The 27,248-nt window shown below is 39.2% G+C and overlaps 1 protein-coding gene across 1 annotated transcript; it reads right to left on the reverse strand.

The window, feature by feature from the left end:
- GABRR3 (gamma-aminobutyric acid type A receptor subunit rho3) lies at window positions 1-25,845 on the reverse strand (the record flags this gene model as incomplete). Its single annotated transcript, XM_083361374.1, has 9 exons — window positions 1-411; window positions 977-1,173; window positions 3,174-3,326; window positions 5,215-5,355; window positions 9,250-9,332; window positions 12,626-12,849; window positions 14,496-14,563; window positions 17,938-18,050; window positions 25,712-25,845. 9 exons carry the CDS (start codon window positions 25,843-25,845, stop codon window positions 115-117), a joined length of 1,410 nt encoding a protein of 469 aa, XP_083217500.1. The 3' UTR covers window positions 1-114.
- Between the last annotated feature and the right edge of the window lie 1,403 nt (window positions 25,846-27,248).

Below are 27,248 nucleotides of genomic sequence, written 5' to 3' on the forward strand. Positions count from 1 at the left end.
TTCTTAGCTTTAAAAAAGTGTAATCAGCAGGAAATCCAGCTCACCTAAGAGATTCCTTAGCTTACTATACCAAGTCACATGAAAATAAATAAAATAAAATAAGACTCTCTTCATTTATAAATATAAACCCCAGTAAAAACAGTTAAATACAATATATATAGCAGGAAATACAATCCTGGAATACGTATCAATGACATGGTTATTTTGCAAAATAATTCTGCCCACAGTTCCTGTCGAAAATCTTTTTTTTTTTAAGTGAGCTTCATCCAGATGGGTGATACTGGGTTCTCGTTCGCGTGCTGCTCCCTTTTCCAAAAATACACTCAAGGTGGCAAGATCAATGTCAGTATCGTGATAGCACCCATCAAAGGCCATGGCTTGCATTGCATCAATGTTATACAACCCAGCAACCTAGAAGGAAGAACAATTGAATCAATGGATTTACTTCACTGGGGAACTCATGTTGTTGCAGCTGTAGTCTTCCACAGTCTGTGTCAGGCCGAATAGAAAACAGAAACAACAGGCATTAAGGCATACAAAGAACTTCTTTGTTTTGTTATAGAAAAGCCAGTGAAGCTATTATGAAAGAATATTAAAAGAATTTCAGTGAATTCCATGTCTCCAATAGCCACGTTTATAGCAAACGCAGTGTTTATATTCCTTGGTCTTTTTTTTTAATCTTCATTGTATGACTGCTTGAAACTATTTCCTGTTTCTTGGTTAAGGACTAACCTGGTTTCAAACTGTTTTATTCCAACAAGCCTACATTTTTCAGTTGTCCTGAACTACTCTTCCTATCTTCCACAGCCAAATACTAAGGAAAATGTGGCCTTGATATAGTTTTCTCGATGTTTAGAATGAACATTATCAGAAAAAGTGAAACTGATGAAAAAACACTTCTACTAAGTGTATGGTATCATTGTTTTACTTATATTTGAATATTTTTACATGAGGAAAAATATTTGCAAATATATACCTTCCCTCTATTTTTCAGATGTTTTCGCTCTTCCACTGTTGTGAGATAATTTACAGCTGCATATTCGATAACAGATAGGAAGACAAAAAGAAAGCTGATCCATAAGTATACGTCCACAGCTTTTATATAAGACACCTGGGGCATTGAGGCACTTACTCCAGTAATTATGGTTGACATCGTCAGCACAGTAGTTGTACCTGCCAAAAGAAAGGAAAAGATAGGAGTGCTATCAGTTTGTTCTTGCATTCTATGAAAATATGCACAAAAAGGCTATGGGTAGAAATGGCTGTGGGTATCTTGTTTTTCTTTCTTTCCGTGGATAGAAAATGTAGTATTTATTATAACAAATAACTAATGGAACACCTCATATAAAGTTGTTGCCAGATTTCAACCAACATGTTGTGATTCAGGGTCAGCCTGTGGGTTCGGCAGTTGGGTCAGACGACTCAGAGGAGGAGGGGGGTGTTGAAGAGCTTGCTGATGAGAGCCCTCAGCCAGGCCCCTCCCACCTGGTCACGACGGAGACCCAGCTGTGTGAGCCTGACAGCGTGGATGAAGATGACCCACAGCTGGCCCTGTTCAAGGACGCCCGACGCAGGAGGCAGTCAATCAGGAGTAAACAGAGGAAGGCAATGGGGCACCTCGGAAGGAGGCAGAGAGAAGCCACGCCCTGAACTGTATAAAAGGGGAATGCGTGGGAGGGCTGGTTTGCTGAAGGCAACCGCTTGATTAGTTCCTGTTTCATAGCTCCTGTTTCATGGTTGGTGTCTTGTTTTGCTCTGTTTTATCTTAATAAATTTGGCAGGCTTAATTCCAGCCTCTTGCCGTTTGTAAAGGGGTTGTCCCTGCCTTTTCTGCAGGGCCGGTAGCAGGCTGTTACAGAACACAACACACATATCAACAATAGGTTAATAGAACCACTAATTTATTTATGATTTTGACTGAAAATATGAAGCTGACCTTGATTTTTTTTTCACTTTACCTTTTGAAAATGATTCAGTTCTATTTGTCTTAGTACTTCAGCATGTAGAATCAGGAAATCTTTTAACTCAAGCTTGGAGAAAAATGCAGTGTGAAGTATATATTTGATTACAATTACAATTATATTTGAATACAATTATCCTGGAACAGATTATGCTTCCTATATGGTGGGCATTTTAGAAATATTTAATATAAAACCCAATATTTAGTTAAGATTGTTTATTCTCACTTCAACAATAATAAATGTGCTGACACGTTACGTGAGAATAGCAATTGTTCACTTTTAAAACATTCTGCAATTGCTTTTTAAGCATATTCCTTTATTATTATTACATCATTATTATAAACTGATAGCTCTTAACAGTATATTTTAAAACAGAAGCAAAATTCCATATGGGGAGTCCCGTTATGTTAATTAGGATGAATCATGGAAAATTAATATTCTCTTTTAAATCTTTCCTGCAGTTCTGATTCTGGAAGCAGATACGTCAAAACCATGATTGAAAGCTAGGATATCGTAATCCATTAAATATGTTTTTAAGCATCATAGCTTTCACTTATTCTACAATTAATAATTGAAGAAGAAAGCATCAAAGATCAATTATTTATTTGGTTTCAAAATGTGGCCTTGTATCTTAAGCAGGATTTTAAAACCATATAAAGAAAGCATGTAGTGAACGTTCTTTTTTTAAACTTCTTTAGCAAAGGTGGCCCTAGGAGGCATCTGTAGTTTCTTTTGTGTGAATTTACAGCATAGTACAGTATAACTTTTATCTCCAGAGTCAAACTGGGATGTCTACATAGATACTGCCTTTGCCTTGCTTATATACAGTATGTGTGTGTCTACTCAGGATGGATTTATATATGTTGCCTCAGTGAGGGTGCATAGATGTATGTGTGGTGTGTGTGAGAATTCAATCAGGTTGTTTTCATGTAGAACAAAGTAATTATTCCCTCTGGAACACACCATTTTCCAAGAAATGGTGCTAATAATTCTTTCAGGAAATCTATATTTCCCCGTTATATCAGAGCACCTTTATGATCAATGGGCAACTTGTGGAAGGAGGAACTCCATTCTTTTTCCTAATAATGGAATAGAAAACTATATAAAACCAGATAGATCGGAATAATTATTATCCGCTTTCCTGTAAGACACTTCATAAATACAATACCAGGCTCTTCAAACAACCTAAAATAATTTATAATGAAAATTTACCTAATGATACTCTTGCAGGAACAGCTCTTCGGTCTATCCAAAAGGAAACCCAAGATAGCATCACCATCAACATAGAGGGGAAATAGGATTGTAAAACAAAAAAGAAAATATGTCTCCGTAGAGCAAAGTTTATAAAAAGCCGATTGTACCAACCTGTAGAAAAACATAGACATATCTTACTATCTAGCCCATGCGATTTTATGTTATCCTTTGACTTTACAATGCCTTTCTAAAAGAACTACGGTACATTTTTCTTTGATGAGAAACTTATTAAATATTTACTTAAATGTCCTTCTTTAATGACCTTTAACCCTAAAGTATTCTGTAATGTGAATCATTCCATCCCAATTTTGGATTATATTCCCATTTATGTTTTTACTTCACCTATGTTTACTTCACCTGGCTTAATGCTTTTTAAAAAACCTGACATGATAAGGTGACTTCTACTTTTAAATAGCTGCTTTAGCTATTTATTCTAATGGTTCTTTATATGAAAGACTTCTCACCTTCAGTTTTATTTTTGACACATTCTTTGATATCCAGGTAGAAATCTACCTGAGAGAAATCAGGTCTAAATTATGCCTAATCATGCCTTGTCTTGGACAAGGTTGCAGTATGGGTATATTTACAGTATTACTATGGGTTCAGTCCCAACTCCACTTTATAAAAGAATCTTTTCCAGTTTCAGACTGATACGCTGGGATATAATTTTATCATCCTCAGGTCAATTCACCCTGAGACCTCATATGGGAATATAAAAACTACTGTGGGTCCTATCTCTGAGACTTTTCACCCATGTATAGCTATTTAAACACTGAACAGTCTCAGTAAAAATTGGAGAAAGGAAGAATTCATTGCATTAGTGAGACTTGATAGCAGAGACATCAGCAATTCAACAGTATGCATGTCCTGTATATTATGCGCTTAGTAAGAAAGAAATTTCATTTCAGCAATACATTAACACAGCTCTATAAAGAAATAAGAGAGTAAAGAAATGTTGTTCAATAGTAGGCAAATGTAACTACAGATAGTCCTCACTGAATAACTGCCTTATTTAGCAACTATTCAAAGTTATATCTTATTGAAAAAATGATTTTACAACTGATCCTCACACTTATAACCATTAAGCATCCCTGTGATTCTCAAGAATGAAATTTGGGTGCTTTGCAATCAGGGCATTTACAACCATTGCAGTCAGGGGATCACCATTTGCACAAATCAGAGTTGAACAATTGTATTATCAATCTTACAGCAAAGCTGTTCCTTTCTTAGACACTGCCACAAAATTCTATTTTAATAAATTGAATGTGAAGTTTTGAATAAGCATTTGCTGACAAAGTCTCCAAGAACTATTCTGATAATATGTTCTAAGGCAGGTACCCTCTTTAAACCATCAGGCAAGTGCAAAAGTATTAAAATGATTTGATTTGCAGTTGTCTTCAGCTATAGTGAACACTATAAAACAAGACTTCAAGTGAAATTTATCCTTTGGAAAGATGGCTTGGTGGGCAGTAGACAGATTGCATAGAACAATCAAATAGGTATAGAACAGCGGCTCCCAAACTTTTCTATACCCTGCATCCCTACAACGCTTCTGATATATTCTCGGATCCCTTACAAAAGTTTGAAATAACGGCAACAAATTATGCATATACACTATGATTTTGAAAACCCAAGTTTTTGCACCCCCTGGAATATCGTCTCGCACCCCCGGTTGGGAACCACCAGTATAGAAAGTTCAAAGTACAAACATGGCCACGTACTTCATCCAAGAAATGATTTAAGGAAAATTCAGCTCATTCATTTAATAAAAAACCACATTAGGTCTTTTATTATCTTTTTTAAATATATGGATGTCATGTAAAGTTAGTAAAATATAAATCAAAGATTAAATAAACACTGTATATCCAGTATGTGGAAAAATAGCACCTCTTTTGAACTGATTTCCTTTGTAATCCTACTGATATTTTTATTTGCTAAGGTCAAAATAAATATACATTTATCACAAGACATCTATTTCTCACTCTTAGGAGTACTGTACCTGTACTGCTGTAGAAAGCTAATCCACTAGAAGCACTAAATTCTTCAATGAAAAACTGAGAAAGAGAAATGTACTCATCTATACTTAAAGATTCATTGCCCTGTTTCCAGTACAGCATCAAGTCTTCTTCATTGTAAGCATCTGTGGAATTATTAAAAAAAGTTGCTATGATTGTTATTATACATGTACGTACATATCTCCAACTTCTTGCTTTCCTACTTTGACTGTAATCAATGACATGCCTAGCATTTTGACACCTCAGGTGGATTTTTTTTAAACAGCCGCCTCCTCTTGGTGTAGTAGTTAAGGCAACAGACAGAAAACAGGAGACTATGAGTCTAATCCTGCCTTAGGCTCAAAGCCAACAAGATGACCTTGGGTCTCTCTCTCTCTCTCTCTCTCTCTCTCTCTCTCTCTCTCTCTCTCTCTCTCTCTCTCTCTCTCTCTCTCTCTCTCTATCTCTATCTCTCTATCTGAGCCCTAGAAGGAGGCAAGGGCAAGCCACTTCTGAAAAGTGCTGTCAATAAAACTGTAGGGGTCATTATCAGAAGTCAAAGCTGACTTAAAGGGACACATTTTTTCCCCTGTGCCAGCGTTGTGTTAGTGCACTGGCAGTAGGACCCAACTCCATACCAACCTCTAGCCTCCCCCTTGTCTTTGGCAGCATCTACGTGGAGATAACCTAAGATCTGACCAAACCACTGTCACCACCACACCACCCTGGTACACCAATGACTACAGCAGGGGTGTCAAACTCAATTTCATTGAGGGCCACATCAGCATTGCAGTTGCCCTCAGGGGGCTGGGTGGGTATGGCCAGGGTGGGCGTGGCCTACTGGGTGGGCATGGCTAGAGTGCATATGGCCTACTGGGTGGGCATGGCCAGCTCTACATCGTTCGCATCAAGGGTGCCTATGGGGGCCTGGGCAGGAGTAGGACAGATCTGAGGGTCTCTGGCAGAAGGAGGGTCTCTGGGCCAAGGCAGTGGGGGCCGTTCCCTCAATGTTTCTAGGATGGCTTTGCGGGCCACATGAAACCACTTTGTGGGCCGGATCCGGCCCCTGGGCCTTGTGTTTGACATGTCTGGACTACAGCTTTCATCATTGTAATCCATAGATGGAAATTTGGAAAGAATTATAATTTTATTAGAAATCTATTTCACCTCACTAAAGCAGTGAAGGTTGATAAAGTGATCTTTTTTTGCCTGCCTGATCTATTTAACTATTGGTAAGTGGTTTCCAAGCCCTGCTTTGGATTAGATATGATACTGGAAGAAGGGAGTAACTAGGAATGACATGAGAGCAATATTCCAGTATTTGAGGGTTTGCCATAAAGAGGGGGTCAACCTATTTTCTGAAACACCAAAAGGCAAGACAAAAAACAATGGATGGAAACTGATCAAGGAGAGAAGCAACCTAGAACTAAGGAGAAACTTCCTAACAGTGAGGACAATTAACCAGTGGAACAGCTTGCCTCCAGAAGTTGTGGGTGCTTCATCATTGGAGGTTTTTAAGAAAAGACTGGGCAGCCACCTATCTGAAAGGGTATAGGATCTCCTGCTTGATCAGGGGATTGGACTAGAAGACCTCCAAGGTCCCTTCTAGCTCTCTTCTGGTTGAAATTGAAATTGAAAAGTGCCTCTGCCTTGAATCAATGGGGATGGAAATAGTCTTGTGATTGTCTTATGCAAACTATTAAACATATCGTGCAAGATGTGTTCTCTGGTTCCCTAGAAGATCTGCATGAAGCAATACAGAGGCAATCACCTGGATAGCTGAATTGGACATCCAGTTATGAGGTCACTACCATATCCCCATAGAAGTTTCACTTATAATTAAGTGGACTGTGTATATACTGTATGTTTATTTCTCTTCTATCATGTTCTCATCATATGCTAAATAATAGTCTCATATTATGTAGTTATTGTCTCGATTGACAAGAAGAAGTTCAGGAAGGTTTTTTCTATTTTCTTAAATTTTATCATCACATTTTAGGACATACAGTATATTCATGTTTTCTATGTTCTCCATCTCAGACTGAAAAAAATGCATTTGTTTTTGGCAGGTCTGGTCAGAAGGGACTCCCAAAAGGAAGATTTGGATCCTCTGCTGCTCAGGAGCTTACAGTTCCTCACTGCTAAAATAAAAGATCCCTTCAGATAGAGTATTGTTCTTCAAATGGAGCAATAGTAGTTAATCCTAGGATAGATCTTGGCAGTGCTTTTTTTGTATAAGAAAAAGGTGCCGGAACTCACACATGTCATACAACCCACCTTGCCTATCCTACAAGGTTCCATCCAAAAAAGGTGCCGGAACTCCGTTCTGAGCGTTCTATGAGAAAAAAAGCCCTGGATCTTGGAATCCTTGGTACTCTCTGAGCATGTTTGTTTGCTTGTAGGCATTTCATTACTGACAGGAAAATCATCAATGCAAATGAGTGTGAAGTTTATTCCCTGTGTAAATACCATAGTTTGCCTTGCCAATTTGGGTGGGGGTATGGTAGTTCCTTGACTAGGATATTGTTCTCTGATTATTTGCCTGGTGTTAGTACCTGTTTACTTGGATGTTGGCTGCTGGAGATGATGTGTTCTGACCTTTTTGTTTGTTTCTAAGCTTTTTCACTCGTTAAAGTGGCATGTAAATTATTTCTTTGTGTCTACTGATTTGTCTGAAAGCTAAGCTTCCAGGAATTCCATAGTGCTTCTGGACTGTAGAATGCTCAGTTTCCCAGTTGAAACTATTGTTGAATCTGTCCATGTACTGTGAATTTAAAGAATTGTCATTCTTTGTTCTGGCTGTTACTTGGTGTTCATAGATCTGATCTGCCTATCTTCTGCCTGTCTGACTGCTTCTTAACCTCTAACTAAATTCAGTCAGAATGTGAATGGGAGACCTCCAAGATGTAGGCTAGGGTGGGAAAATAAAATAAAAATTAAAAGAAAAAAAATATCTTGGAAGAAATCAGTGACTAGCTATTTCATTGCTGCTAAGAAAACAGAATTCCCTTTTGAATTGAGGGAAACTTTGTGTTTACTCTATCACATTCAAATTGCAATGTAGTGACCATATTTGGGGTGTTTCTGGGGCTGTGGTCGAGTTTAGGGGCAAATGTGGCTCATGGCTGGAGATTATCTTGGTTTTGTTCATCCATTGTCAGAGCACAGTTGATCAAAGATGAAAAGTTAAAACTTGTAATATATTTATTGGCACAGGAACTGGTTACTCTGCCTTGTCTGTCATCCAGGTCATGGTTGTCCCAAGGCAACTGGACTTTGTTTTTTCCTTAAAGACGTTTCGTTTCTCACCCATTCAGACTGAATAGTGGAGAATGGAAGGATTTATATCCTTTGCTGTCAAAGAAGCATGACTGCAAACAATATAAATCCTTCCATTGCCCACCATTCAATTCAAAAAACAAAGTTCAGTTGTCTTTTGAAAAGCACCTTTGGGCAGGGGTCCCCAACCCCCCAGGCGGTGGCCCATTATCGAGCTGCAGCCTGTTTAAAATCAGGCCACGGGAAAAATGGGCAAGCACGTACACGTGAAGCTCCACTCACATGAGCAGAGGGCACTTGCGCTCACGCACGAAGCTCCATTCATGTGTGAGTACAAGCGTCCTCTGCTCATGTGAGTAGAGCCACACACATGAGCGCAAGTACCTGCCACTCGTGAAAGTGGAGCTTCGTGTGCGAGCGCAAGCACCCTTCACTTCAGGAAACTCCATTTATGCGAGTGGAGGCCACTCATGCCACTAGCATAAATGGAGCTGTGGGCTCCCACACATGCCTGCCACTCACACGCACACACCCGGCAGGCAGGCCACCAAGCTGGAAAGGTTGGGGACTGCTGCCTTTGGGTTTCTCTGTCTTCTTTCACAAATGTTTACAAATGCGTTGGGAGATCACTTCTCAAACACATTTGGTAACACCAATATTCTTCAATAGCCAAATGCTGATTTACATACCTTTAAAATGAATTATGTGTAAAGCTACCTATTACATTTGGAAACCATATTTCTTAGCAAAGCTAGACTTACAGCTTTCCAACTCTAGAGAACAATTCTGAGTGTCAAGTGGGAATCTACTGAAGTCCATGAAACACATAGCAGAAACTGTTATCCTGTCAAAAGCAAAGAATAGACAATAACTTCAATAATCATAAAATGATTGACAATGTATGAAGTGCTTAAATATGAAGTATTTCAGTGGGCTCCTATATTTATTTTTCAAGTTTTCCTAAAAGTACTTTTGTGCTCTCTCATTTTAATTCAGAGGAGAATATATCAAATATGGATTGGCTCTTGTTTCAAGACAGCAAAAATAAAACTACAAAGGAGTTTTCAGGGGAAAAGCTCCAGCAATGTGGACAAGCTCAGTTCTTTCCCACTTTATCATATCCCAATCACTTCAGGATAAATGTGATGATATTCTCCAGCACCATGAAATTCCCACCTGCTGTGATTTTGAAGGCAGGGATTAGACCAGGGTCCCCAAACCCCTGGCTGTGGCCCAATACAGGACAGCAGCCTGTTCAGAACTGAGCTGTACAATTGGCAGCTGCTTGCACTCACAAAGTTCCCTTTGTGTGAGCAGCAGACATGCACCGCCATTTGCACCAATGGAGTTGCACCACTTGCACGCGCCTGCCTACCACTCACAGCAAACTATCCTCTCACACACCCCTCCCACCAGACACCAAGCCAGAAAGGTTGGGGACTGCTGACTTAGACAATAGCAGTTAACTTCTCAGGGTGCCGCCAGTTAAAGATTGCCGGCGGGTAACACCCAGGGGGAGGGCCTTCTCTGTGGGTGCGCCTGCCCTCTGGAACCAGCTGCCCGCAGAGCTTAGGACCGCCCCCGACCTTCGTTCATTTCACCGGGACCTGAAGACCTGGCTCTTCCAGCTTTCCGGCCCAGGCTGAAAGTTTTTAATTGGGGTTTTTTATATTTTTTTCAGGAATTAAATTTAATTCTTTTTAATTCTTTTTAATTTTTGTATCAATGTTTTAAGTACCCTGTAAACCGCCCTGAGTCCTTCAGAAAAGGGCGGTATGTAAATTCAATAAAATAAATAAATGAAAAAAATAACATCATCATTATCTTTCTGCCATTGGGAGGAACTTCTGTTACCAAACTCCTTTCTCCTATTTCCTACTTTCCTTTTATTTTCCCAAACCAACAAAATATTGAAAAGAAAGTATGCAAAGGAACCCAATTGTCAGTCCATCAGCAGCATAATCCTCTGAACAACATGGGGCAAAAGCTGACGTAAAAAGGAATAAATGGCAGAACAACAACAACCCTGATTTCAGAAATGCACTGAATCTGGTTGGGGGCTGCAGACCAAAAATAAAAAATAAAAATTCTCCCAGTACAGTTTTAGGAAACAGGCACATGGGCAGCAGCTTAAAATAAAACTTAAAACTGCTCTATTATGAACTTCTTTCCTTCATCCTTCCAACTCATCTGATCCAGAGTAGAGCCTGTGCAGCTCACCATAGGCTCCACAGTGAATGCATTTATCTGAACATAAGACCACTATTGGTAAAGGGGTTGGGAAGATTCTGCATGCTTTTCCAACCTCATTTCCTTTCTTTTTTTTCCTGATTTATGACCAGAATTCTTTTCTTCACTTTGAGATTTTTAACTGAGCTTTCTAATACAACCTTATATTGGGTCATTTTTAGATCAATAACTGGATTGATCTTCATGATTGTCTTCCGGGTGAGATTCAAGGTACTGGTAACGGTATTTAAAGCACTCCATGGCATGGGGCCGGAGTACCTCAGGGAACATCTGCTGCCGGCATCAAGCTCCCTGCGCCCTGTGCGTTCCCACAGAGAGGGCCTCCTCAGGGTGCCACCGATCAGAGAATGTCGATTGGTGGCCCCCAGGGGGAGATCCTTCTCTGTGGGCGCTCCGGAGCTGTGGAATCAGCTACCGGTTGAGCTCCGGATGGCGCCCGATCTTCGCTCCTTTCGTCGCGATCTTAAGACATTTCTGTTTGTACAAGCCGGCCTAGCCTGAGGGGGAGTGTTGGGGTTATTTTATTTTTGTTTTTTTTTAAACTTTTCTGGGGGTTTTTAGTATTGTATTTATGCTGTTTTAATTAGGGCAATTTGTTTAATCTTTTTTAATGTTTGTATTCACTATTTTATTCTGCCCTGTGAACCGCCCTGAGTCCTCAGGGAGAAGGGCGGTATATAAATGTTATTAAATTAAATTAAATTAAATGATTATCTCCTATGGAACATACAAGATCATCAGCAGAGCCAGAGGCCCATCTTTTGTCTGAAACTCACCCCAAGGATTCTTTTCTCAGAGCACAGGAAAATGACAGCCTTATGTTGATATGTTATTATGTAATCAGCAGAAACAACATTTGTGTATTCGTTGTGAATTGGCAAAACATACATTACTATATTTTAGTTGTTTTAAACCAGACCAAGGAAGTGTGTTATTATCATCTCTGCAATGTCGCCTGGTTGTACGGAGAGGCGGACACTTGAGCTGGGTAGTATTTCTTTATTGAGTCAGAAATGAAGCTGGAGCAAAGGGGTTACCTGGCGTCTCTTTATACCTGCCCAGGTGAATGGTGACCAATAGATTTAAACCTGGGCTTCCCGCCAGTGCAGGTGGCCAATGGATTTAAACCCTGGCTTCCCGCCAGAGCTGACCATGCCCTGGGGCTGTCAATGACTCGCTCTATTCAGGCTTTCCCGCCAAAAGCGGTTATAGCCTGGAGCTGTCCAGCCCCCTGCTGTGCTGACATTTCCGTGTATGCTTTACAGGCATACACTACAATCTCCATTTGGCAGTGTGGATAAACTTAAGATTGAGAGAATCTGGCTTGTCTAATGTAAACTGACTTTTGATGGCTAGACAGATGCAAATTTAGACAGACATGGAAGAAACATTGCAGTGAAAGTGATCTGTGGGGCTGAAAGTCACTGATGTAAATTCAGGGAGGGTTGCATGGGCTCTACCGGTTTTATAAATAAACCAGCCTTTCTTAAACAGACATATTCCAATCATGTTGTGGAATTATACCATTCCTATGTTTTTTATAACCTTGTCAGCTAAGAATTATGGAGAGGTATATTCCCTTACATCTAGAGCAGTGGTCCCCAACCTTTTGGCTACCAGGGACCAGTTCCGTGGAGAGAGGTTTTTCCGCGGACTGGAGGATACGTGGTTTTGACTGCTGCCTGCATCCCGCAGATGGGGCTGTGCTTGTTTGTGCGGACCGGTTGTTGGCATGCTGTGGCCCGGTACCGGTCCATGGTCCGGTGGTTGGGGACCCCTGATCTAGAAGGTACCAATTATGGGAGGACTAAAGTATCCCACTCCCCATGGTAATTCTCCTCTGTTGTATGTGTTCTCCTGACTGAAAGGTAAGAGATCTGTGCTTACCGTAAACTGAAGAGCACATTGCCATCTGGATAGATACGTAACATAATGTTCTCCATGGTTGTGTCATGGATAAAAGATCTTTTAGAATGAACAAAAAATGTGTCAGGTACCCAAATCTTTTTTATTAACCTTCCATCAAAGGTCATGCTTCTGTTTCTGGTACTAGGAAATGAGAGTCTTTCATCCTTCCAGTAATGCCTGAGATACAAAGTCATTGTGAAAACCTATATAAAAAGAAGAGGAAAAATACCAAATATGCGTTTATCCATTTAATAATATAATTGTTAAACATGCCAAGGCTAACATTACTCTTCAGTAGTGAAGCCATTAATAAGAATTAGCAGTTAGACTATTAGCATTAAAAGTCAAAAATTTACTTTGGACTATTAAGAAGCATGATTCCAAGAAAAGGTGTAGCTGCTTTAAGGAGCTGCAGAGAGATGCTTTGTGCCCATCTCAATATACCTTGTAACATCTTCCTTCCCTTTGAATGCAAAGGACTGCACAGCCATCTTAAGTAGATACTATGCCCTAGTTTATTCACAAAATACTTTATGGAATATTGTTTCATGAGGCATAACCAATATTTCAGCAGGACAGGTTGCATATGTTAAATAGTAAGTATTATTCAATGTTTCAATAGATTTAAAGTTACAATGCACTTAGGAAAAATGGTTTCTATGTATTGAACACCTATAAGTCTTTTTATAAACAAATTGGAAGGTTCAGCTAATTTTGGGGGTGGGTGCTCAAATGTTAATATCAATGTTAAACTTTATAATTTTGGGGCTCAAAAATTCTTAGTTTGCCTATTAATATTCACAGATATTTTGTAGACCTTTATGTTCATAGACAGCTACAGGGATAGAACAAACTCTATAACTTGTGTAATTGCATCAGATATCACAATACAAGTCCATAAGGGTAAGATTTACATTACGATATCACAATGAAAACTTCATAATTTTGATATAATCTTCATATCACGTACTTCCCTGTGCTGGCATATTCTGAAAATACATACCAAGAATTGAAGATTAATGGGAGGATACAAGTAGTCCTCAAATTCCAGCCTCAGTAGAGCCCAAAATTTCCAAGAGAGTTAAGTGAGTTGTGCCCCATTTTATGACTTTTTTGCCGCAGTTGCTAAATGAATCTGGCTTCCCCCATTAGCTGCTTACCAGAAGCTGTCTTGGAAGCTTACAAATCATGATCACATGATCCAGGGACAGTGCGACTGTCATGAATACATGCCAGTTGCCAAGTCCCCGAATTCTGATCACATGACTGGGGGTGCTGCAATAGTCATAAGTGTGAAAACTGGTCATAAGTCACCTTTTTCAGTGCAATTGTAACTTTAACAGTTACTAAAAAAATGGTTGTAAGTCAAGGACCACCTGTATTGGAAATGAGTATTATAAGTTTAATAGGCACAAAAACTCAAAATTATAAAGCTGAAAGGACATTCTCTGCCAGTTACACAATGATGTGAATAAGTCGTCTCTCTTTTCATTTAATAGGACTATTTAGGAATTCTGTCTACCTATTCTTAATTTATATGATTATTTTACTTTTTGCATTATTCTTGCGAAAATAATTGTAGACTATTATAGGAATAAATAGGTCTTTATTATGCTTATGATATAAAATATGTTTGGTTTTATAAGATCTTTCTTAGTTTCTCAGATAGAGATACATTTTGATAGGGAACAGATAGAATAATTAGTTGTATAAAACAGTCACTTGTTTAGCGAATAATACACAATTATTTGAAGATTCCCCACTGCCCATTTTTCCCCTTATCATCAATTTGCTGATTATTTCACTTGCATTTCTGAATTACATTTTCAGCAACTGAAAGAAAACTTACCATGTCAACTTCTGAAATTCTGTCAATGCTTTCTACTTGCACATCAATGCCCACTGGGGTTGGTGATCCTTTAACATACAGAGAACAAACAGCACTAATAAAGGATTATTTTAAGTCTTTTGCTTCGTCAGAGTTTAACCACAGCTTAAATATGCACTTCACTATTGCTTTGAAGTTTTTTTAGAAGCAACTGTATGAGCACTTTTTTCCAAACAGAAGAGAGCCTTCTGATTATATACAGCAGTTGGCGGCAACCTAAGATCCATGGGAACTATCTGTGGTACTGGATATAACTTGTATACACATTTAGTCACCTGTTTTTGCTTACTCCTTCAAAGGGTTGGTGATTGCAGGGCACCCACTATTTTGTATTTCCTTAAATACCCTCACGTGAAGCTATGAATTCCTTGGGAGTTTAAAATGATGGATGCTTTGTCTCAAAATATAGTAGACCTACAAGGGCCAAATGGGCTAGCACGCACTGGAGAAGCCAACAGGCTTGGAAATATAAAGTGGTACAGGTAGTCATCAATTTACAACCATTCATTTAGTGACCATTTGAAGTTATAACAACACTGAGATAAGCAACGTATGCCCATTTTCCAACTAGCAGCCATTGAGGCATCCCCACGGTTACGGGATCAAAATTTGGACACTTGGCTACTGGTTCATATTTATGACAGTTGCAGTGTCCCAGCGTCCTGTCTTCACCTTTTGTGACCTTTTGACAAGCAAAGTCAATGGGGAAACCAGATTCACTTAACAACCATGTTACTAAGTAACTGCATGTATTCACTTAATGGTGGCAAAAAAGATTGAAAAACTAAAATTGAAACTCACTTGACTACTGTCTTGCTTACCAAAGGAAATTTTGTGCTCAGTTGTGGTCATAAGTTGAGGACCAACTTTATTCCCTCTCCATTTTACCTAAAGTTCACCTTGCTACCATTAATGGGAGTAAAGGGCTATGGCATTGATTCTGTAATGTAGGTCAGTTTTTAGACTGGCCAATTGAGAAAAGAGGATGCTGTATTAGAAAACGTGGCCTTTCTCAAAATGCATTCTTAATGCTTCTGGGATGCAAAAATAATTCCATGGAAATTCTGAAGCACTTGCACAGGAATGTGCCATACATTTTGGGATAGGCATTGTAGCACTGTATTGTAAGTCTGTAAAAGTACAACGTATTTTATAAATGACCTTAAGAATTCATGGTTGAGGTCAAATATATACTGCATTTAGGGTGTGTCTTTTTCATTCAGCTTGTGAAACTGGGAAAATATTAAGAAGTAATTTACATAAAAAAAATTCTTACATCAGATCTTTCTAATCATCAGAATAAATTCTCTCTGTTCTTGTATCTAACTGAATGAAAGCTAATGCATAAAAATAATTTTGTTAAAAAATGGACTCTGTTTACAGTTCCCATTAAAGTACTGTATAAAATATTTATAAATAATATTTGAAGCTTCCAAATACTGTAAACATAATAAAACCGAGTATGTGTTACATAACTTTTCATATTAGGTCACATGCAGTTTGTAATTTTTTTTTAATCACAACCATTTTGGGACTATGGAGTTGAAAGACAATTATTGATTAACACAATATTATTTCAATAACTGAGATATGCTATCATATAAATATGCATGAACCTAGTGTTAATGCAACCTTCATTCTGTTGATTTTAAAGTAAATCACATAATTACTGTACTACATTTATACAACTGTAAAACAGCTTTTCTTATTAGCTCAGCTAACATCATATAAATGACTGGAGTGTTTAAGTCTAGGACAGGGGTCGGCAACCGGAAAAAGGAAAAGAGCCACTCAGAACCGGTTCCATCACACAAACAAAAAAGTGGGAGCCGCAAAAAGTACGCGCGCGTGCATCCACTCACGTGCATGTGCAAAAAACATTTTGCGCATGCGCAAAATGGGAGGCACCTGCGCGGCGACGGGTCTCCCCTTTGGAGAGGTCTCCGGATGGCGGTGGCTTGGGAGAGGTGCGCGCGCACTCTCCAAACTGCCGCCATCCCGTTTGCACAGCTGCTGTGTTCGTCGATGTTTGACGAACGCGGCAGGTCTATGGATGGGACGGGACGGCTTGGAGAGGTACGCGCGCACTCTCCAAACCGCCGCCATCCCGTTTGCACAGCTGCCATGTTCGTCAATGTTTGACGAACGCGGCAGGTCTCCGGATGGGACGGCGGCGGCTTGGAGAGATGCACGCGCACCTCCGCCCTTCGGAAAGGTGCGCGCGCACCTCTCGGAACGGGCGGTGCCACTCTCCATTTGGAGAGGTGCGCGCGCACCGCTGCCCATTTGAAGAGGTGCGCGCGCACCGGGAGGCTGGGAGCCGCAGGCTGCCGACCCGTGGTCTAGGATATAGATTTCTCCCTTCTCTGCATTAGATGACTTAATTTCTTCTAGATGTTGGGATGGATGTTGCAAACTACTGTACACAATGAGAGCTCAATCAAAGCACTTGGAAGACTTAAAATTAAGCACCTATCTTGTCGTCATCCACTTCCTGGAAAACCCATCACAAATGAAGCAGGTGACCTACTTGAAGTTTGACAAACCCCTTGTGGTACTTTGGTGGATTTACCTAATGGTAGAAGGCAAAAGGACATTGACACTAGCCCTGATACCAGAAAGTGTCCTTCAAACAGCGTTTTAATTCAGTTGCAATCATTCTGTATAGAAGTAGTGCATAGAATAGAGAGCAGATTCCAGAATAATCATTTTCCAACTAAATCACTAGAGATTCATTTGGGCACATTCAAAGCTAGCAAGTCATTACTAAAAGCATTTTTAAAAAAAGTAAAAATATGTCAGCTCACTGTGGTTGAGATGTACAACCAGTTATAAATCTACTAAAGAAAATAAACAGACCACCAAGGAAACCACAGTGTACTTTTAGCTGTAAGTTACCTCAATTTGTACAAATCAGGCTTGTCTGTAATGTTAACATAGGGATTACCAACCTTTTATAGCTAGAATTTTAAGAGCCTGTTAAAAATTATGTGATATCTGCACCTAATGGCTGCAGTGGTGGTGTGGCCAGTCACAAAGCAGCTGTTTACAGGAAGACAAACTGGGAACATTGTTTCTCTACATAAAAAACAATATGTTTTAATATTTTATCTGTACACCACCCAGACTGCCTCTGTGAGGCAGATGGACAGTTTCAAAATTTGATAAATAAATAAACCCAAATTTAATTTTATATCAGAGCATATGGACATATTTCCAAAATGTTGCAACTCCCCGTAATTCTTATTTTCTAAGAGTGTATTCTCAGTACATGCAGGATCCAGAAGCAGTGTTGGAAATAAAACTTATGCTTGACACTGGCAATTTGTTTTATAAACTGCTAATTTCCAATTTAATTGAAAATAATAACTGAATAAATAGGAAAGAAGAGAACTATTTTTACCTCCAAAGCCAGGTCTCATGGCAAAATCATGGTTCTCTATATGGAGAAGTTCTTCTGATTTCATGGGTGGTACTTTAGTGCTATCTAGTTTCCTCACCTTAAATTCTTGTTTTCTGGATTATAAATAAACAAATAAATATACATATATATACTGTTCAGATACATCCACCAGAAATTATTAAATCATTCTGATTTCTTACATAAATAATAAGTCAACATTTACTGTCAGCCAGAACATTCTAACTATCCCAGCAAAATATGGAGATATAATCCAATCTTGGTTTTGGTCCTAACCATATATTAATGCTTAAACAAGCCCACATCTGAGGGGTTCCAGCAGATGCTATTTCCTTTTCCATGAATACATGTACAGATACAATAAAATAATGTATGTAAATACAGGAATTCAGAAATGCAAGATTTCATGGCAATTACATTCTTGATAGCTTTATCAATATTTGGCAGAAATGATTTTAAACATTAATTGTTACAGAGTTAGAGAGCCCTTGTCCTTATCAATAAGAACATTTTTTCTAGTTTATGTGGTAGGAATGATTTTTATCCTTTTCCTCTGTCAGTAGGTGCAGTATGGATTGCCATCCGATTACAAAATGAATGCAAAGCCCCAAGGTATATTTGAATTATGGTTAGGAATAAAATTATTGTATCCATTGGTCCCTAAATCACAGAAAATAGTTCTTAAATGTCTCAGGAAAGGATTTTGTTGCTTTCTGAGCAACTATTTCCACAGCTCAAAAAAAGATTTATCCCTTCCAGAATAGTAATAGGAATACTCCTGCTGCTCTTAGCAGAAATATATAAAATCTATGAAATAAATATCTAAATCTGTTCCATTCTCTTCTGCAAGCAACGTAAGAATAGTGAATTTAAAAGGATGAAATATTAATCTGTTAGTTCTATTTCAATATTCATTTTGAAACATAGCTTCTTTCATATGCTGTAGATCAAGAATTTCTCCTTAAGGGAGAAATTTTTCTACCTAGTCCATTGTCACACTGTTATCCCCAGAGTACAGGAACAAATGACACTATCCTTCTGCCACGCCTAACTCTTTGCAAATGCACTCCATGCCTATGTTTTCCAGCTTCAGCTTGATTTTTTCCCCCAAACTGAGCGATCCTAAGCTTTTCTAAATGGATGGTTTCCAGCACTTCATTCAAATGTAACAACCCCAACTCTAATTGGCTGTAGTACCAGACAGGCCCTACTCCCCTTCGACAACTGTACCCTGTGCATCCATTTCATTCTTGACTGCTAGGCTGTGCTCCTCACACATGTTATAAACTTGCAGTTGATCCAGTCTTGCAACATTAAATCAATAAACTATACTCTTCCCCAGAAACTTACAGGTAGTCCTCAATTTACCAAGGCAATTGATACCTTTGCTAAACAATGTAGTCATAAAGTGTGATTGCATCATTTGGTGATGGCAATCCCTGCAGTATCAGTTGCCATAATCAACCAAAACCAATGATCATTAGGTGAGGCAATTTTCTTCAGCTTCCCACAACCACTTGGGAAGTTAGCAGGAACTTGTAAGTCCCAGGCAACTCACAAACAGGCAAATAGGAAGGTCAATGGTTGCTGCTGGGTGGATGGTGCAAGGGGGTATGTGAGAGCATGAAAGAGACATGGCAAAGATTTGGGAGGGTGTGCGAGGGTACTTGAGGCATGTAAGGGTGCAAGAGAAGTGCGGCAAGGGTGCAGGAGGGTGCACAAATAGCAATATCATTTAGACTGATATACTGCCCCATAATGCTTTACAGCGCTCTCTGGACAGTTTAAAATGTCAGTCTATTGACCCCAACAATCTGGATGTCATGGTTCCGATAGATGAGACCAGTAAAAGCAGAACTGCAAGGCTAGAGGATTCCTTAAGTAACATGTTTATTGGCTACAAAGTATCTGCACAGTCAAAAGTGAAACCAAGTCTAGAGTTCCCTCCAAAGTGTTAAAATGTTACAAAGTTGAACTTCCCAACCCAGCACTGTGTAATCAACTACGTTCCCCAATAGCATACTTTGGCGGGCTTTCTAATGGAAGGCTCAGCCCGCCAAATTCCCAGGCAGCAATGACCTTGGTTCCCAAGGGACAAAATATTGTTTAGGCTAACATTAAAATCACCCATTCCCCCCTTCCCAGTCCTGTGGCAACCGAAAACGAAACAAAATGGTTTTCGCAGGATTGTTTCAGTGTTGACACTGGGTTCTCGTTTTACCAACCTCAGAAGGCTGGAGGGCTGAGTCAACCTGGAGCCCCGTCAGGATTGAACTCCAGGCTATGCGCAGAGCTTGCCTGTAATGCTACATTCTAACCACTGCACCACCAGGGCTCCTAAGGTGCATAAAGAATGTTAGGGAGGCATGATGAGCCTTGGGGAGAGTATGCAGGGGCACACAAGTAGTTGGCAAGGAGCTGAGGGGAGCTGAGGGAAGATGCATGGGTACAGTGCATTCAGAATGTATTCAGACTCCCTTCACTTTCATCAATGTTGTTATGCTGCAGCTGAAAAAAATCTTGCAGTACTCCGGACAGGCATTAGGAAAGGAAATGAAGCATGTTTAGCAGATGGGGCAGAAAGTGAAAGGGAGGGCTAAAGAGTGGTAAGGATTAAATGGAATGTACTTGATAAAGGGGAGGTAAGTCCTCATTTTCTGACCATTCAAAGTTATGATGGCACTGAACAAATAATGATTATGATTGATCCTCAGAGTTGTGCTCATCCCTCACACCTACAACTGGTTGCAGTGCTCCATGATCACCTGATTGCCAAAAAACCAGTAGGGAAGCTGGCAGGGAAGTTGGAAGTTGCTGAGGTACAGTGCGTTCAGAAACTATTCAGAGCCCCTTCACTTTTGTCAATTTTGTTATGCTGCAGCCTGATTCTACAGTTGTTGAGATTCATTTTTTTCTCATTAATCTATACTCAGTACCTCATAATGACAAAGTGAAAAGGAATTTTAGAAATCTGTAAATTTATTAAAAAGAAAAAAAATGAAATACCACATTGGGATACCACATTCAGACCCTTCACTCAGTACTTTGTTGAAGCATCTTTGGTAGCAATTACAGCCTCGAGTCTTTTTGAGTATGACACAACAAGCTTTGCACACCTGGATTGGGGGATTTTCTGCCATACTTCCTTGCAAATCCTCTCAAGCTCAGTCAGGTTGGATGGTAACCATCAGTGGACAGACATTTTCAGGTCCCTCCAGAGATGAGGGTAAAGGTTTGTTCTCTTAGCTTGTGGTTTGGTTTCTGAATGTTTCATTACCAGGCTAGGTAACATCTTCAGTGGAATTTAGGGGATGTCAGTGTCAGTGTACTTCAGTTTATAAGGACTTTAGGTGTAGGTGTTTTGAGTGAGGGTCTTGTGATGGATCTTGTAATGGGTCAGGTGTGAGTCATCAGTGAGTCTTGTGATGACTCAATAGGGATCAAGTAAAGCATTGGCTGGGCCACTCTAGGACATTCACAGATTTGTCCCTAAGACACTTCTGATTGTCTTGGCTAAGTGCTTAGGATCGTGGTCATGTTGGAAAGTGAACCTTCGCCCCAATCTGAGGTCCTGAGCACTCTGGAACAAGTTTTCATTGAGGATATCTCTGTACTTTGCTCCACTCAGCTTTCCCTCAACCCTGACCAGTCTTCCAGTCCTTGCTTCTGAAAAACACCCCCACAGCTTTACTGTTGGAATGATGTTGGGCATGTGATGAGCGGTGTCTGGTTTCTTCCAGATATAATGTTTTGAATTGAGGCCAAACAGTCCAATCCTGGTTTCAGCAGACCAGAGAATCTTGTTCCGCACAGTTTGAGAGTCCTTCAAGTGCTTCTTGCAAACTCCAAGTGGGATTTCATTTGTTTTGCACTGAGGAGAGGCTTCCATCTAGCCACTCTTGCCATAAAGCCAAGATCAGTGGAGGGCTGCACTGATGGTTGTCCTTCTGGAACTCTGTCCCCATCTCTACACAGGATCTCTGGAGCTCAGTCAGAGAGACCATCAGGTTGACAAAAATTGACAAAAGTGGTCTGAATACTTCCTGAACGCACTGTAGCTCAGCAACTTGCAACTTCCCTGCCAGCTTCCCTGCTGACTTTTTGGCAATCAGGTGATCATGGAGCACTGCAACCAGTTGTAGGTGTGAGGGATGAGCACAACTCTGAGGATCAATCATAATCATTATTTGTTCAGTGCCATCATAACTTTGAATGGTGGCTAAATGAATAGTCAGAAGATGAGGACTACCTCCCCTTTATCAAGTACACTCCATTTAATCCTTACAACTCTTTAGCACACACACCCCTTTCACTTTCTGCCCCATCTGCTAAACATGCTTCCCTTCCTTTCCTAATGCCTGTCTGGAGTTACTGCAAGATTTTTTTCCTTTTCCTTTTCCTTTTCGTTTTTAATTTGTAATATAGTAACATTGCTACTTTGTTTTTCCTTTGGCTTACAGAGGACTGTAGGAACAGTAGGACCACCTGTTTCCTGCTGCTTTATTAGTGGAACTGCAATTTCTGAAGTTAGCTTTAGAAACAGCTGGAAGCTGCATGGGAAACAGCCAGCTTAGCCTTGTGACAATTGTAGCTGAGGATTGCCTTAGCTTAGACCCTGGAATTTTGGAAGTTAAAAACCACACGTCTTCAAGATTGTGAAGGCTGAGAAACACTGCCTTAAAGGAAGAAGGAAGCAGAGCAGGTGTCATCAACCACCACCACTGGGACAGCTGAATAAACAGAGTAACTGCACATTTACCCTACAGTACACATATTTTATGCCAGTCTTCTTCATTTTTGTCATCTATTTGTCATTTTTGGTATAATTTTCTCATGTTCTCAATGTCACTGTATTTTTTTATGTTATTCATATCTCTTTGAATCACTGCATTTATTTAAAACAGTGAAACTGTGTTTTGAAATCAAGGTTCCAAATTATGGTTGCATATATGGACTTGGTGGGCAAACATTTACTAGAGCAAGGCTAAATGTCCAATAATCTTATATTAAAATTTAAAAAAAGGTTGTAGGAAGTCAGATCTTTCTAAAGATCTCTCTGATCCTTTGTTTAAAAAATTCCAGTTAAGAACATTCGGATCATCTAAACTGATATGGCTGTTTTCAGACTATGAAATGGAGAATATACAACAAACAAGTATTTAATAGTTTGTGAATTAGGTCACATCACAGAAACTGGATTTCTGCTCCTTTCTGCTCCTTTTAATGGAGGCTAAATCCATGGAACAAGATAATTTGTATTTAGATAAAAGGATACTAAATTTATCTATATATGTTTGCTTTAAATGTAATTAATTCCATTCATAATAGGCTTATATTTTCTTGAGAAAGCTGGTACGGTTACTCCCCTAAATAATATTGTTGTTGGCTTTATTTCAATATCCTAAAAAAATCATTTTTCCATAGCATCACCTTTGAGCTGAGTTTGGTTCCTTGTTAATTCATGAACTACCGGGGGGGGGGGGGTTGGCAAGAGTGCAACATTGACTTACTATGACCCTCTTCTTGGGTGTGTTGATACATATTTCTTACTGCAGAGTACAGCACTAGCAATTTTCTATCTTAAATATGTTCCAGGTCCAACCCCATTGCATTTCCAAGCTCAAATAAGGTCAGTCATACTGTCACCATTTCATGAGACTCTGCTTATAGACTAGCTGGATAAATAGTAATTTAATAGTTATTCAAAAATAACAGTGGCAGCATTAGCTCTCTGTCTCTTTTCTCTATTTTACCCATATGCCACTAAGTGACCAACCCATTGGTCAGACTTCCATTTTTCATAACTAATATGGAGTCCTGGGTAGATTCTGGGAATCAAGGTATCCACAGGTGTGGTAGGCAAAATGAAGATGGCAATCATGATGTTCTGAGTTTTGCAATATTAGGGCTGTAACACATGCTTCAATTACACTATCATGCTACTGTCTTGCCCTTTCTATGGCCACACTGCAAATACCTTTGCTTGAAATTTTACTTATAATCTCCTGTTCCAGGTTTTGGAATCTGGCTGCAGAAGAAATTACATCTCATTTTAAAGACTTATATATAAAATGAGGTGTAATTTCTTCTGCAGCCAGATTTCAAAACCTGGAACAGGAGATTTTAAATCTTGGTCCAGTGTTCGATGAAAAATAACTCTTGTTAATTTAAATGAAACCTAATCCCAGGTCAGTGACAGGTTCACTTTTCCCCCCCTTACTATAGAACTGCAAATAAAATGTAGTGACAAAATGCTAACTATGACTTCTCCATTTGTGTCAAAATAAGAAAATATATAAAAGGTCCTATTTTTACTTTAAAAACATACAAAAATGAGGAAACAGACTCCCCAAATAATCCAGTCCTGTTCCTTGTGAAATCAGTGCATGTGCATTGTGTTTCTTTTGGCACTTGACCAGTGAAAAAACTTAAGATTTAGAAATCTCTATTACAAGAAAATGCTCCCTTTCAAACATCTTTCCACCACCACCCCTTAAGCAGTGGTGATGGAAAATAAATCTTGTTGATCAGCGTGCTCAGGTTTGTCATCTGAACAGAACCAGCTGAGAAAGATTCTATCTAGAACTAAAGTTGGTTTGAAATGTCCTTTCTAACAAGGACTAGCCGTTTACCATTCCTCACTGTGGTATAAATGTCAAAAAGAGTGAGCAAATGCTTCTCGATTTCAACTGCTCTGAGCTAATCTAGTTTCAGTGAAAGTGAATGCTTGTATTACTTCAGGAAATCAAGTCTCCCTTTGCAACACAAGATAATAAGCAATCATTCGCATCTCAGGCAATTACTTGGACTGCTTTTAAACTGATTGGCTGAGATCACACATCATATTTAAACTTCATATGTGCATGAAATTGTGGTAGTTTGTAAACCATAGCTTATGGTTTAACATGGGGAAACCTGAACATGCCTTTATCAGCAAACTGTCATTAAAATAGAAACCAAACTTAACTTAGTGCAATGGAAAATTGGAAACACCTTTCAGATTCATTTCAGATCGATCTCAGCAGTTGTGACAAATTCTAATTCGGACAAATGTAGTGAACACAGCCGTGACAATAGTCACTTTGTTCTTAACTGATCCAGATAACTACAGGTATATCAAAGCATGTAAGCCATGTGCCTTTATCTTTTTTGCTGAAGTGCTAAGGGTAACAAATATCTCATCTCTATTCTCCAGTCCCTCACACTGAGCACATCAGAAGCTATGTAGGAAGTAGCCTTATACAACATTAAACTATGGGTCCACCCAATCAATTTCTGTTTGGCTCTGCATTCAAGCAAGTCTTTCCAATTCCACACTGGGCTTTTGAAGTGCAAAGCTACATAGTAATTTGCCTGACTTTTGTTCTCCCATCTGTAACTTTTGATGGATAAGCTGGAGAATTAGAGACAGGGGTAATCTGTATAGAGAAGCCTAAATCTGACACTAACCCTGTTCTCTGAGTCGTGGCTCAAAGTAGCAATGCTTGAGATTTTAATACCCCCTCTCCATACCATATTTTGGTAAGGCCAATAATGTAAAACGTCCAATCGATTGAGTCTTAAAATACAGCATTAAACGTCTTTAGCTTCATGAACTCAAATTGAAATTGAATAACTAGCTAAAAAAGCTTCTCTTTATATTTGGTAATTAAATAATTCCACCAAATTAAAGCCAATGTATCTGTATAATACAAACCTTCAATTACATGGGTTTAAAAGAACATCAGTTGTGATGCGTGCTGGCCATCTTGCTTACCTGTTATGTCTTTTCATGAATGACCTTTGAGAATGATTGTGGCTGCAGCAATGATTATGATGATCGCTGTTATTGGGTAAAACAGAAGTAGGCCAAATACAGGTGAAGAGCAGCAGTTTTAATGCAGGGACCATGTCTTCCAATCCATAAAAATCAAATCAATTTCTATCAGTCATCTTTCATTCCAGCGGTCCACTTATTAAGAAGTAATCTACTCACGCGATGAAGTGGGTGTAGATAATATGAAGCATCACAAATTCAAAGAAAAAAAAACATTCCACTTTTCATTATCTGAAGTTTCTTCTTATTTCTGCAGTTTTAGAAGTCCTCAGCATTCACATCCTGTGGTTTATCTCTCCTACTGTTGCAAGTTTACTTTTAGAAATATATTAAATAATATTGTGCGTATTGTTTACTCTCTTTTTCATCCATTATTTCTCGCTCTGTGGGAGCATTTCTAGCCCAAAGCCTTAATGCTCAGTATACTGTTTGATAAAGCATTGACACAGACAAAAGAATGATGTCATATTTAATCTCCTTAATCCTCCACATTACTGGTTTTTTTAATAAGAAAAACTTTCATTTCCCCATGAAAATCTGTGTTTAATAAACAAAGGTCAGGCAAATAAACTTATTACATATGTGGAAAATAATTCAGAGCATTGGGCTTATTTATGTATTAGGTGTACGAAAAGTAAACATAAACAATTTTGTAGATATTTAATGAAAACCTACCATCACAGTTATCTTGTTTATTGGAAAAAAAATGGAAGCAAGTTAAAGCATAATATACCCATGGTATTAATTGATCAGAGCACTTAGATTCTTACATAAAATACTATCCACTTGAAAAGGTATTGAAACAAGTTTCAGTGAAAATATGTGTATTTCCAAATAGGTTTGGCCTTTTCCACATTTGTACCCAACTATGGCACTACCAGATTCGAATAACATTTTTTTCTGCTCTCACCCTAGTAAGTTGCCTTCATCTTTTCCCATATACGTAATGGAGACAAGCTTAAGTTGTTCTTTGCTGTACTGGTGCTAAAATAAAATGTCCTCCGGGTTGCTTGGATTTTAGCCCTCATAATTGTCAAGCATTGTATTTCCAAAATTGGTTCACAATTCAGCAATTTCTGCCCATCTAGCCAGAAGAGATCCTGCGCAGTACTCCAGCGGTCCAATGAATTCAGCCTTTTTTCATTGTTTTCTGGTTGGGCAAGCTAAGAGAAAAGGTGGGATAATAGTTGCAATGCTTGACTTCTAGCACAAGGGTCCCCAACTCCAGGATGGCAGGCCTGTTGGGTAGTGGGCCATGGAAGCAGCAGGCAAGCACACAAAGCTTCATTTGTGCATGCACTGGATCTAGGTTGCACACATGAAACCATCCCCTTCCTCCCCACCCCCGCTGCTGGTCCATGGAGCCAGAAAGGTTAGTGCCTGCTATTCTAGATGATTACGTTTTTCTGATGATACAAAATCAATACAATACAAAAAAAGGCCCTACGTACTCATTAATATATGTGCGTCCAGAATT

Source organism: Vipera ursinii (assembly GCF_947247035.1).
Source record: "Vipera ursinii genome assembly, chromosome: 4".
NCBI lineage: Eukaryota > Metazoa > Chordata > Lepidosauria > Squamata > Viperidae > Vipera > Vipera ursinii.